Raw genomic sequence first — 13,208 nt, forward strand, 5'->3', positions numbered from 1 at the left:
GGCACAAATGGGCACAGGAATGAAGGACACTAATCTTGTGATGTGCACTGCAGGTACTTCATGCTGGTGGTGGCGTTGCAGGCTCATGCCCAAAACCAGACGTATACACTGGCAGCCCAGATTTCAGAGCGCATTATCGTCAGGGTAAGAGAAGCCTTACTACGAGGCATGGGGGAGCAGCCCACCCCACTGGGGGAGGTCCTCTGGGGTTGGGTGTAGGGCCACAGAATCAGCTTAGAAACACAGCGTCAGAGCTGGGAGGGACCTTAAAAGATAGACTGTCAGGACTGGGATAGACGACTTTAGAGCCTAGAATGTTGATGCTGGAGAAGATCTTAGAACATAGAACATGGAATGTCAGCGCTAGGAAGGATTTTAGAAATTGAAGTACTAGAGCTGGGAGGGATCTTAGAATGTGGAATGTCAGAGCTTAAAAGGGTCTCAGAACAGAGAGTATCAGAGCTGGGAGGGACCTTAGAACAGAGAATGTCAGAGCTGGGAGGGACCTTAGGACATGGAATGTCAGAGCTGGGAGGGACCTTGGAACAGAAAATGTCAGAGCTGGAAGGGACCTTAGAACATGGAATGTCAGAGCTGGGAGGGACCTTAGAACAGGGAATGTCAGAACTGGAAGGGACCTTGGGTCATCTAGTCTAAATTTTACAGAGCTGAAATTTGAGGTCCAGAGAAGCTTCTTCCTTAAATCTCTGGAGACAAAATTTTATTTCTTGAAAAGAACATTTTGTTTTAGAAAATGAAGGCAAAGTTTAAAGAAAAAACCTTAGATCTCACAGATTCTCGAGCATGCTCTTTCTCTCCCATTTCTCCAAGCTGACCCCATTTGTCTGGTCTGGCCCAGAGCCCCTCTTTTCTGCCGCCCAGACCTCAGTGGATGGTTGGCCTCAGGAAGCCCTTCACACTTGGGTGTGAGCTTGGTTGGGTCTAGCATTCCTTCCAGGCCAGCTGTTTGCATGGCTGCCCCCCTCCTTATCTCGTTGACACCAGCCATGCTATGCTGGCACTTTGCAGACTCTGGCCAGAGGGAACCCGGCCTGGCCACTTGTCCCTTGGGTGAGGAAGGCCCTGCCCTAGGGGCCTCTGAGGGTTCGGCAGGCAGCCATCCCACACCAGCCTGGAAGTAACCACTTAATTCTCTGTCCTGGAGGCCCTTTGCCATCCTCCCTAAGAATCCTTCCCTCCCTCCCTCACCTCTAGGCTTGAAGAGTTTTCTCAGAGTTCGTAGGCAGGCAGCAAGCATTTATTAAGCACTTTATGCCAAATTCTGAGCTCAGTGCTGCAGATACAAAAAAAGGCAAAACCACAGAAACAGCCCCTGCCTCGGAGTATATGATCTAATGGGGGAGAGCAGGCCATTAACTAGAAACACAGTACAGAGGAAAGGACCCAGGACAGTGGTTTGCAGTATCCCCATTAGGTAGAGATGAGGCAAAGCAGGAGAGGGCAGTGTCCCCCAAACCCAGAGGGCAGAGAACCTCCCGGAGAGGGGTGTCAAAGGCTGAGGAAAAAGATGGAGAAGAGGCCATGAGGGAGGGGGCACTTAGGATGTGGTTGACGTCTTTGGAGAGAGAAGGTTCCGTGAAGGGATAGGGGTGGGGGCGATGAGCCGAGTTGGCCTTTTGGAGGGGAAGGGGCTGCAGAGCAGCAGCTAATGGGGGTGCTGGGGGGTGGCTTTTAGAATGGAGGAGACTTAGGTGAGAGAGAAGGGGACAGTGATGGAGGAAAATCCGCTGGTGAGGACTGGGAGATGGGGTCCCAGGTATGCACAGAGGGGTTGGCCTTGGTGATGAGAAGGGCCATCTGAGGGAAGGAAGGACACAGTAGGTGGTGGGAGAAGTGGGGGCTTGGGGCTGCAGGGCAGACTTTGGACCTCCGGTGCTGAGTAAAGAGACTTGTGCCCTCCCACCCTCAGGCCTCCAACCCAGGCCAGTTTGAGAGTGACAGCGACGTCCTGTGGCAGCGGGCCCAGCTGCCCGACACGGTCTTCCACCACGGCCGTGTGGGCATCAACACAGACCGGCCCGACGAGGCTCTGGTGGTCCACGGCAACGTGAAAGTGATGGGCTCGCTCATGCACCCTTCAGACATACGCGCCAAGGAGCATGTACAGGAGGTGAGACCCTAGGGCTGGGCTTCTGGGGAGGAGCCAGCCCAACATCCATCCGGGTCCCTCAGGCCACGGGCCAGCTGGTGGCTCCAAGACCTGGCCAGGGTGGGTCTCTCGCTCAGCATCCGGACAGAGCAGAGAGGTGTGGGTGCTCAGCGCCCTGTTCCCTGTCCAGGTGGACACCACTGAGCAGCTGAAGAGGATTTCCCGGATGCGGCTGGTCCACTATAGCTACAAGCCTGAGTTTGCAGCCAGCGTGGGCATTGAGGCCTCCCCTGAGACTGGTATGGAGCTGGCCTGACCTGGGATGGGGCTGGGGGGACGGTGAAGTACGAGCACTCACCTTGGGGTCACCAGATCTGGTTTCAATTTCTGGCACTTCCACTTACTGCCAGTGTGACCCTAGGCAAGAGGCCTCAGTTTACCAATCTGTCAGCTAAGAGGAGTAGCCAGCCTCTAAGGGCTTGTCCAGCTCAGGATCTCTGCTCCTGCCCTGGGGCCTTCCCTCACGGTTCCTGTAGACCTCCCCCTGCAGCCCCTGGCTGACCAGAAGCTCTCATCGCCCGTATTGCCCATGAGATGTTTCTAAAGCACTGAGCACAGTGCCTGGCACGCAGCTCCCTCGCCTTCCCCTCCCCACCCCCAGCCTGCAGCCTCAGGATTGTCCCTTGTGCAGGGGTCATTGCCCAGGAGGTGAAGGAAATCCTCCCTGAGGCCGTGAAGGACACCGGAGACGTGGTCTTTGCCAATGGGAAGACCATCGAGAACTTCCTGGTAGTGAACAAGGTCAGTGAAGGGATAGGGGTGCCCAGGCTGGAGGAGGGGACGGAGCTGGAGCCGTCACCTGGGTAGGGCTTAGGCAGCAGCTGCTTTGGCTGGCAAGCCCTCCACCCTGGCCTGGCATGGGCCTGGCCCCACTCCTGTAGGTGTGGCAGGAGACCCTGGGCCCAGCGAGGTCCTCAGGGCTGTGGGGCTGGCGTCGGTGAATCGAGAAGGGTGCCCTGAGGACCTAGGGAAGGGAATCATAGACTGTTAAGGGGCCCTAGAATACAGAAAAGTCAGAGCTGGGAGGGGCCTTAGAACACAGAATGTCAGAGCTGGGAGGGGCCTTAGAACATAGAACTTTGAATGTCAGACCTGGAGGAGACCTTAGAACATGGGACATGGAGATCACAGGGTGGCCAACACCCTCCTTTTACAGATGGGGAAACCAAGGCCCAGAGGTCAGGTGAATTAACAGAGCTGTGGTTGATGCGGTCCTGGGTCCCCTGAACGCAGTTGGCCCCCCAGGGGAAGGGCGTTCAGGGATGAGCCCTGGCCCGGGTGAGCGCCCACCTCCTGGGTGTGCATGGGTTTCTCGTGTCTCTGGGCAGGAGCGGATCTTCATGGAGAACGTGGGGGCTGTGAAGGAACTTTGCAAGCTGACCGACAACCTGGAGACGCGGATCGACGAGCTGGAGCGCTGGAGCCACAAGCTGGCCAAGCTGCGGCGGCTGGACAGCATGAAGTCCACGGGCAGCTCTGGGGCCTTCAGGTGGGCCTCTGCGGGGTGCCAGGCCTGGGGGGTGAGAGGCCGGGGGCTGTCCTCCTCCCACTCCTTCTAACCCAGCCCCTCTCACCGCAGCCAAGCAGACAGCCAGTTCAGCAGAGCTGGGAGCGTCCCCCACAAGAAGCGGCCTCCTAAGATGGCCAGCAAGGTGAAGGGCCTGGGAGGAGAATCTGGGGGGCTCCCACACCACGTCTTCCTCACTGGTCTCTTTCCCCCTGAGGGCCCCTGCCCTTTGGGCTCGGCCAGCACGTTCTTCCCGTAGCCCCCTGCCCCCTGTTCTCCTTCCTCCTGGGCTCTTCCTCCTCGGGGTCACCCTGCCCTGGAATCCTCATCTCTCTGGGTCTCTGTGCCTTCCCCCTCCAGTCGCCCTCCGTGGTCCCGGACCAGGCATGCGTCAGCCAGCGCTTCCTGCAGGGGACCATCATCGCCCTGGTGGTGGTCATGGCCTTCAGGTGACGGCCCCCTTCCAGCCAGGGGTGACCACATGTGACCACAGCTAGTGCCAGCCCCTGGCCCGGATCTGGGGAATAGACCCGACTTTGATCATCCCATCCCAGGGTTCCAGAGGGGGCCGCCAGCCCAGGCCACAGTGTCCTCCCTGGAGGATGCTCTCCTCCCCATCGAAGCCTCCGCTGGCCCGAGAGGGAGGGGGGATGGGTACGAGGGGCCTCAGGAGGACCCAGCAGCTGACGGCTCTTCTCCCTCCTCTCTGCTCACCAGCGTGGTGTCCATGTCTACACTGTACGTGCTGAGCCTTCGGAACGAGGAAGATCCAATGGACATGGACGGGTACGTCCCCTTGGGGCCCAAAGCCATTCCCGATAGGTCCTTGATCCCTAAGCCCAGTAACTTGGGGTAGGGGTGGCCCAGTGGGAATGGGGGGGAGGGATGGCCCATGTAGGTGGTGTCCCCCCCACCGTCGAGATTGCCAAGGGAAGCTTACAGGGCGGGGGACCACTTGTCGTGGCAGCCTTACAAAAGGGGCCACGTGGCTTGCGGGCTCAGGGGCCACAGCCAGCTTTTCCTTGGCAGGTCTCTATCACTGATGAGAAGGGGAAACTGAGGCCTGGTGGGAGGAGGGTGGCCTGGGCTCTGTTCTGTCTCCTGTTTACATGAAGCCCATCTTTCCTGCCTCCTGTGGGCCTGGCCCTGGGGCTGGGAGTGGGGAGTCTCTGGCTCTTCTCTCCCCAGCCCTTCTTGGGGGGCCTTTGCTGATGTGTCTTCTGTTTCTCCTCCTCCTTGGCCTACGCCCCCTCCCCCTCCACTTGTCCTCAGCTCTTTCGCTGTGTCTGCTTCCTGTCTTCTGGCCCTCCTCCGGCCCCGGGACCCGGGGGGGAGTGTGGCCCTGTGCCCATGGTACGTGACTGCCCCTGCCTTTGCTGTGTGCCGGGTCCCTCTCCACCCAGCTTCTCCATTCCTCCTCCCATCCTTGTTTCCCACCCCCTTCTTTTCCTCCCCAGTCCAGCTAGGGCAAAGCCCTGGGTTCAGATCCTGACTCTGCCCTGCCCCCCACTTCCCGCTTCCTCTGTAAAGGGAGAGTTGAATTTAGAGCGTCAAAGGTCCCTTCCAGGACCCACTGCTGTCCCGTCACCCCTCGACCTCTCCTCTTTTCCTGATCTTGCCTCACTTGGTGCCGTCCTGTCTTTTCTCTCTATCACCGTTGGGCCATTCAAGCTCAGCCCCTGTGTTCCCATGGCAGGTCCAGTCAGAGCTACGGGACCACTCAACTCCGCCAGTCGCCAGCCTCCAGCAGCCCGCCAGGCCCCCGGTCCTCCTCCCAGCCCGGTGCGTGTCCCCTCCCGAAGGGAAAGAGAGAAGGATGGCTGGAGTCTGGGGCCCAGGGTGACGTGGGGGCTAGAAGCTAAGCGCTCAGATTTAGCGCCAGATGCTTCCTAGTGGTGTCTGAGTCACTGGACCGATGCCTGCCTCAGTTTCCCCAACTGTAAAAACGGGGATCATGATAGCACCTGCCTGTCAGTGTGTTTGTGAGGAGCAAAGTGCCTGGCACACAGTAGGTGCTCTATGAATGTCCGTTGTCACTGCCATCAGCCCAGTGCCCCAGCCTGACCCGTCTCTCCTCTCTCCCAACTCACCTCACAGCGGTCACCAGCCTGCCAGATTCAGCCCCCACCCTCACTGTCCCTGGCTTGGACCTGTGCCCCAGGCCTCCCTGTCCGGTTGTTTGCTGCTCCCTGCCCACCCCGAGCCCCTCCTCTGGCCGGAGCCCTGCCCCCAGCCCCACTGCCAACCGCTCAGGTATGGATGGAAGGGGGAGGGGCAGGGAGAGCAGGGCAGGGCGACCCAGCCCTTCCCCTGTGTCCTCAGACCGCTTTCTCCCTCTCCCAGGCCCAAGCCAGACCTCGCTGCTGCCGGTCACCAGCATCAGAGCCAAGTCTTGGGGCCTTTCGGCCAACGGGATCGCTCATGTCAAGCCCCCCAAGAGCCTGGAGCCCCCAGCCAGCCCCTCAGCCCCTTTCACTGGCATGCAGGGCAAGGCCAAGAACAGCCCCAACCTGTCTATCCCTGCCCGTGCCCGCCGTGGGGCCCCCCTGCTCAGCCCTGCCACGTCCATGCCCGCCCACTCGGACGGCCTGCTCGGTAAGGATGTGGGCCAGCACCTCCGGTGGTCAAGCAAGCTGAACGCCTGTTTCCCTTCTCTCTCATTGCTCATTTAAGCGATGGGAGGGACCCTTAGCTGGCCTTGGAACCCCAGGAAGTGGGGGAAGGAGGGTCCCCAAGGGGCCGGCAGCCCTTTCTGCCCCTGCCAGGTTGCCTGAGGCCAGCCCTGGTCCTGCTTTCTCCCTGCAGGTGCACGGCCTGCCCTGAGCTCTATCCGGGTCCTGGAGAACTCTCTGCCCATCACATCCCAATACTGTGCTCCGGGTGATGCCTGCAGGTGAGCAGAGGGCCTCCCTGACAGATCGTTGGGGGGGGCGGGGGCAGACGGCTGGGGATCCCCCAAAGGGATGGCCATCCCAGACTGGGACTGGGCGGTTCACATGCTAATATCTGCCCTCCCTGCAGGCCAGGGAACTTCACCTACCGCATCCCCATCAGCAGCAACACCCCCCTCCACCTCAGCTTGACCCTGCAGATGAAGTATGTTCTTGGGGGTCCAGGGAGGGGGAGGGGTTTGGTGGGGGGAGGGGCTGCCAGTCAGCCTGGAGTTCAACCCCGCTCCTGCTCCACTGTCTTTCCCCAGCTCCAGCTCCCCTGTCTCGGTGACATTCTGCAGCCTGGTGTCTCAGGAGAACCCATGTGAGGAGGCCAGCTTTCCCCTTAGCCTCCAAGTCCACAGTGACACCCAGGTAGGGGCTGGCCCTGGGGAGCCTCCAGGCAGAGGGGCCACAGGCAGGGCCAGGGTGGGGGAGGCCTGGGAACCAAGACAGCAAGCGTGGCCATCCCTGGGGTATGGATGAGGAAATCAGGCATTCGGTCCCTCATAAGTACCTACTGTGCGCCGGGCATTGCGCTAGGCCAGAGGGAGACAAGGGCAAAGGAGAAGCAGTCCCTGCCCTCCAGAAGCTTCCCTTCTATAGGAGATACAGAACAGTATGAAAGGGATTTTGGCAGCCGGGGCCCCTTCATGCAGAAGGTAGTGATGCAGCAGATGTTTGAAGGAAACTTGGGTTGGCCTGAAGAGACGGAGGGGAAGTGAGAGTGTTTGCAAAGCATAGGACACAGCCTAGGCAAAGACTCGGAGGTGGGAGATGGAGATTGTGTGCCAGGATAACTGAATGAATGAATGAATGACAAAGCACTTACTCTGTGAAAAGCACGGGGCCGAGCCCTGGGGATAGAAGGAGGCCTCGGGGAGCTCACGGTTTGGACGGTAGTGGTTGTTTTTGTTTGGTTGTTTTCAGTGGTGTCTGACTCTTAAGGTTAGGCCCCCTTTGGGGGGTTTCTTGGCAGAGATGCTGGAGCGGTTTGCCCTTTCCTTCTCCTGCTCATTTTACAGGTGAGGAAACTGAGGCACACAGGGTGAAGTGACTTGCCCAGGGTCTCACAACAGGGAAGTGTCTGAGGCCGGATTTGAACTCAGGGAGATGAGTCTTCTTGACTTCAGGCCCAGCACTTTATCCACTGCACCGCCCAGCTGGCCTCGGGCAGGTCATTTAACCTTTGTCTGCCTCAGTTTCTTCAGCTGTAAAATAGGCATAAACCACCAGATTGTTGAGAATCGAATTAGGTAATACTTGTAAGTATGTGGTTCAGTGCCTGCACATAGTAGGTGCTTAATTAGTGCTTGTTCCCCTTTCCTTCCCTCCTTGGCCCCCCTCTTTGGGCTGGCCACCCCCATACGCCTAGGAGGCGCTGCACGGAGCCCCCTTCCCTGAAGCTCCCCCTGCGCCCTCCCTTCCTGTCTGCCGTGGGTTGGTTTGTGTGCATTCTTTGCACTTTGTGACCCTGGGTGGCTCGGATCATGGTGCTGGGCTTGGAGGGAGGAAGCCAGCCCCGAATTCAAATTCTGCCCTCGCTGCTTCCCAGTTCTGCAACTGTCAGCCTCCTTTGGCTCATCTGTAACTAGGCTAAGAACAGCATGTATCACCCAGGGATGTTGAGGCTGCCTCGGAGCCCTGTAGACAGGCCATTGTCTTCAGCTTGTGTAGACGCCTCCAAGGTCTTTTTTGAGGACCTTTGGGTCTCCAGGATGCAGAGTACCTGGCATACAGTAGGTGCTTAATAGATGCTGGATTGATGGATGGGCTGCCATTGTCACTGCTAGCTCCCAGTCTCCCTCCACCTCTGATGTATTGGGCGGCCTCAGTGTCCCCCATATGCTTTCCAGAGACGCAGCGGGCCTGGAGGTGTGAGGAGTTAGGCCAAGATCCAGGGTAGGGACTTCTTGGCTGTCCCTCACTCTCTCCACCCCCTCCTCCCCAGGGTACCTCCCACCAGTGGCCGGTGACCATCTTGTCCTTCCGGGACTTTGCGTACCATTTCCGAGTGGCCCTGCTGGTGAGTACCGTGCCCCCCACCCCACCCCACCCCACCCCGCCCCACCCTGGCCCTGTGCACCTCCCTCCCCATGCCCAAACACACGCTGGGGGCGGGGGTTATTCAAACTCCAAGGCTCTGGAGAGGATGTCCCAATTCAAAAAGGGCTTTGCCCAGGCCTCGGCACACAGCCGGCGCTTCATTAATACACCAGAGCTGAATTTTCTCAAGTGGTGTCAGGGAACGGCAGGGAAGCTGGGCCCCAGGACAGAAGGCCTGCCAGCCAGCCCAGGAGGAAGATGAGCTCAGCCCTGTCCCCCTGCCCTTCCTCCCCAGGGTCAGGCCAACTGCAGCTTGGAGGCACCCACCCATGCAGTCACAGACTATTTCTTCTATTTCTACCGCCTGTGTGACTGAGCTGGGCCCCTGTGCCCCGAGGGGCCCCCACCCCTGGACCCCGGGGCCCCTCGAGGCTGCTTCTCTTCTCCCACACTGGATGTGACCATGTTACACTGGAGCAGGGTGGAGGGGTGACCCTGCACCCACCCCCCACCCCTTGGGGCTGCTATCCGCTCGGCCGTCTGACACCGTAGCTCTCAGGGCACACGCTGGAATTCCTGCTGCAGAGACTAAAGCTGGGGGCTGGACTGGACTGAAGAAACTGGAAGTCCATACACTGGAGTTACTGTCCCTGAAGCCCGCCTGCCCTGCTGCTCTCCTGGAGAAGGGCAGAGGCCCGAAGCTTGCCTGGGGCCTAGTGCGCTCTGGCCCTGCCGGCAGCCTGTAGACTTTCTCTGGTTCAGGATGGGAGCCAGACCAGTTCATGCTGACGGTCCAGATGTGACTGTTAGGGGGCCCCACTGGCGAGGTGGCTGTGCTTGTGATGGTCATGGCCCCACTTTTCTGATACCTCCCCCCATCCAGCTCAGATGACATGCCCAGCCCTTGGGCAGGCCTGAGATTTCCTCCTGCCCCCATCCCTGGCATTGGTCCAGAGTCTTTGCAGGATGGGGCTGGGGTCAGGGAGACTCTCCAGGGGTCCCCTGTTACATCTAGGGCAGATGACTGAGCTTTAAACCTGAAAGGAAGCCTGGCCCCCCAGGATGGGCCATCTTACAGCTGGAGGGCCCGTGAGCCTGGGCTGCCTTCACCCCCTCATCCTGCCTACCTGTGCTGAGCAGTCAGGGTCAGGGTCAAGAGGGGCGTGCAAAGAGGAAACATGCCTGGGAATCCTCCAATTGGACATGAGGCTGACCGGCTGCCCTTCACCTAGCCATATTGGAACCCCAACTGTCAGTCACTGCTGCGGTCTGGCAAGTTTTGTTTAGCAGCTGGGGAGAGCCGGACAGAGGAGCTGGAGAGATGGCCACAGCCCTAGGGTGCAATTAATCGTTCCTTCCGTTTGCTGTTATGAGCTGATCACTCAAATGCACTTGGACCAGGGCAGACCTGGGCATGAGAAAGCAGGAAGACCCCTGAGGGCTACGTGTCCATCAGGGTCGTGCATCCCAAGTTCTGCCCGGCCTAAAGCCTTCCACTGCCAAAGTGGTCCTCGGCCCCCTCCTCTCCAGACCTCTCTGTCCCCCAGCTGCTGGCCATCTTGCCCAGAACCCCAAAGCTGCACGTGTGGGGCACGAATTTACAGGGAAGCTGCTGCAATGCTTCCCTCCTGTGCCGGGAGGAGCCTCCGTGGGAAGGGAACACCCCCCCCCCCATTCTCTGGCCTTGGCCCCTCCTCCACACCCCTCACACTTGGCCAGCTGCAGCAGCAGGCGCTGTTCCTCAACAATGCTTTTGCACTTAGGGATCTCAAAGCGCTTATCCCAGGGGAGGGTGAAGTTTGGAGGCAGGTGTCAGCAAGGACCTCTAGTCCCAAGGGGCCCAGCTGGTCTCCCCTGGCAGAGGACTGAAGTCAGTTCCTATCAGAGCAAGAGGATGGACTCTATAGGAAATTGCCTGCCCTCCCCTCTGTCCCTGTTATTGGGGGGCAGTCCCACTTCGTGCCTTAAAACCACTTCCCTAAGTGCTACAAATTTCCCATCCTGCACCAGGAAGGGTCTCTCCACTGCCCCCCAGGAGGGAAACGGCAGCTCTGCCTTGGGCAACAGCAGGCTCTGGGCCAGTCTGTACCGGGGTGGATGTGGGGGGATGACCCAGAGGAAGTCCCGAGGGGGCGTTAATTTTGGACCAAAGTTGCCTTATTCCTGAGGGGGGAGAGCCCCCATTCTGGTGCTGGTAGGCCCAGAGGACCTCCCCCCCTCCCCCAGCCATGGGCATCAGAAGCCTTCCTGACCCCCTAGTCTTTGTTTCTTTAGCTACTTCCCCGAATCCTCCACCCCTGCTGTAAATACGACCCCCTGGCACTAACTGTCCGCTTGCTCTCACCCCACCCCCGCCCCCGCAGGCCTCCGGCCATGGCCCTTCCCTTGTGTTAACCACCCTGTGCCCACACCCACCCTTCCCCTCTCTCTGAGTCATATTTATACCGTGCTAAGTCTGACGGTGGGACGGGAGTACCCGCTCTCGCTCGATTTCTGTTGGCTTCCCGACCTGGACCGTCCTTTTTCCGGAGGCAAATATACATATATAAATAAATCTATAAATACTGCTTTGTATCCAAGTTTGCGGCCTCAGCTCTTCTTGAAGCCCACCGTGGGACCCATGCTGGCCAGTCTCACTAGACAGAATCCTCTCATTGGGCTGAGCCCCAGAGAGAGAGGTTTTGTTCCCAGTGGGTCAGGGCTAGACCTCCATCCGATTGACCAGACCTTTATTAAATGCCCCTTACCTGTTAGACGAGGGATAGAGATGGCAATGAGCGGGGGAAGACCCTGCCCTCGAGCATCTTCTGGTCTGTGGGGGTTGAGAGGATAGGCAGTATAATATAAGGCATTGTATTAGAGGAGCAGAGACCCTCCAGTGCTCCAGGAAGACATGAAGAGGGAGGGCAAACCTACAGGGGGCATTGCCCGGCTGGACCCTGTGATTTCACAAGTCCCAGGTCAGATAGAAGGGAGCACACAGCCCAGCGTCTGAACAATTCCCTGGTCAGCGGCCACTGAGCTGCCTTCTGAAGACCGCTGGCGAGAAGGAACCTGCCTGCCTGCCGGGGCAGCCCATTCTCCAGCATTCTTGTGACACTGCCCATTCTAGCCTCTCTTTCTGGGGGCTGCCCTTTAGATACTCCCCCAGACTCAATGTCATCATTTCCAGCTCCTTCAAACAATTCTGGCATGATGCTGAGACCCTTCCCTGAAGTGGGTGCCCTCCTCCGGACACTCTAGATTATCGAGGTCCTTCCTCAAAGGTGCTGCCTAGAACTGAAGCCAGGTACGGGTTAACCAGGGCCCAGAAGAGCAGCATTATCCCCTCCCACATCATATCCAACAGAGTCCTTTGGGGGCTGTCACATGGCTGACTCACACAGACCCAGGAGGAGGTTCATTGCCGGCACAGGCTTGAGTCACAGAATGCATGGAGAGGCAACCGGACCAGACATGGGGAAGGAGTCCGGTTTGGATGAAACAGTGGACAAAGAACAGTGTAAATGAAGTAAGCCTGGAAAGGCAGAGCACAGCAGCACCCCCTAGGTTAGAAAGGATTTATCCTGGGGGCACTAGGGAGCCATGGAAGGTTCTTGAGCAGGAGTCATGTGGTCGGATGAGTGTATTAGGGGGTGAGATGATGCACAAGAGGAGGTAGAGGCTGCAGGCTGGCAGACCCAACTGCCCAGGTGGGAGGTGATGCAGGTCCCAACTAGGGCAGCAGCCTCATGAATGAAACAGAGCAGGGTGCAGGAAAATCTACCAGAGTTTAGTCACTGATTGTGTGGGGGAAGGGGGAGGGGGGTCAAGGAGGCCTCAAATCCAAGCGACCGGAAGGCAGGAAGGGGGACTTTGGCAGAGGAGCAGATTGGTAGGGTCGACGGATTCTGTGCCTGTAGGCGGAGATGTCAAACATGGCTGGATGAGGGCTGGCCTTGTACACCCATGGGTCAGTCGTGTGCGCAGGTGATAATGGAACCCAGGATGGGCGAGATTACGACAAAGCACCAGGGGGAGTGGGCCCACAAAGGTGCCGAAAGTATCTTCCCAAGGCCCAGTATGGCCATGGCCCTCCTCTGCTCAAAACCTTGAGTGACACAAACTCCTTCGCCTTGACTGGCTGGAGGAGAGCCCCCCAACCTCCCCTTCGGGCCTTCCCACATATCCCCCGCCTGTTCACCGCACACCCTGCACCACCTCCCCCCATGCCTTTGGGGACCCCTTCTCTCACACCGGCTGCTGAGGGCTCCCTGGCAGTGAATCCCTTAACATTCACCTCCCCTTCTCCCATCGCAGTTTTGACTTCTCGGGGTGCATTTGGAGTCTTCGGGAAGGTGCCAGCACCTCATCTTTGTATCCTGGGATGCCCCACAGAGGGGACACTGGGTAAAAGCTGTTTGAAGAGAGCATGGTTTGGAAGGTTGGGGAGAGCCCCGGGCAGGGACAGGGAGCCCTCACATCCTACAAGAAGAATACAGCGGGGGGGGGGGGGGGGGGGAAGCAGTGTCGGGTACCCTCTTAGGCAACCAGTCATTGATCAACGGGCTCCTCC

The 13,208-nt window shown here is 58.7% G+C and overlaps 1 protein-coding gene across 3 annotated transcripts in view; it reads left to right on the forward strand.

Annotated features, from left to right (window-relative positions):
• The window catches only part of MYRF (myelin regulatory factor), a 50,193-nt gene extending 39,839 nt beyond the window's left edge, over positions 1 to 10,354 (forward strand). For 2 of the 3 annotated variants that reach the window (XM_036762301.1, XM_036762304.1), the window contains 17 exons: positions 54 to 144; positions 1,931 to 2,131; positions 2,301 to 2,409; positions 2,802 to 2,911; positions 3,499 to 3,659; positions 3,750 to 3,822; positions 4,038 to 4,126; positions 4,395 to 4,463; positions 4,950 to 5,030; positions 5,374 to 5,459; positions 5,775 to 5,930; positions 6,021 to 6,272; positions 6,483 to 6,570; positions 6,699 to 6,773; positions 6,877 to 6,982; positions 8,559 to 8,633; positions 8,949 to 10,354. In XM_036762301.1, coding sequence (XP_036618196.1) covers positions 54 to 144; positions 1,931 to 2,131; positions 2,301 to 2,409; positions 2,802 to 2,911; positions 3,499 to 3,659; positions 3,750 to 3,822; positions 4,038 to 4,126; positions 4,395 to 4,463; positions 4,950 to 5,030; positions 5,374 to 5,459; positions 5,775 to 5,930; positions 6,021 to 6,272; positions 6,483 to 6,570; positions 6,699 to 6,773; positions 6,877 to 6,982; positions 8,559 to 8,633; positions 8,949 to 9,029 — 1,903 coding nt within the window. In that variant the 3' untranslated portion in view covers positions 9,030 to 10,354. The remainder of the gene's footprint in view (positions 1 to 53; positions 145 to 1,930; positions 2,132 to 2,300; positions 2,410 to 2,801; positions 2,912 to 3,498; positions 3,660 to 3,749; positions 3,823 to 4,037; positions 4,127 to 4,394; positions 4,464 to 4,949; positions 5,031 to 5,373; positions 5,460 to 5,774; positions 5,931 to 6,020; positions 6,273 to 6,482; positions 6,571 to 6,698; positions 6,774 to 6,876; positions 6,983 to 8,558; positions 8,634 to 8,948) is intronic. The other variant, XM_036762302.1, reaches the window with a different exon arrangement.
• Positions 10,355 to 13,208: the final 2,854 nt, after the last annotated feature.

This window comes from Trichosurus vulpecula, chromosome 6 (assembly GCF_011100635.1).
Source record: "Trichosurus vulpecula isolate mTriVul1 chromosome 6, mTriVul1.pri, whole genome shotgun sequence".
Lineage (NCBI taxonomy): Eukaryota > Metazoa > Chordata > Mammalia > Diprotodontia > Phalangeridae > Trichosurus > Trichosurus vulpecula.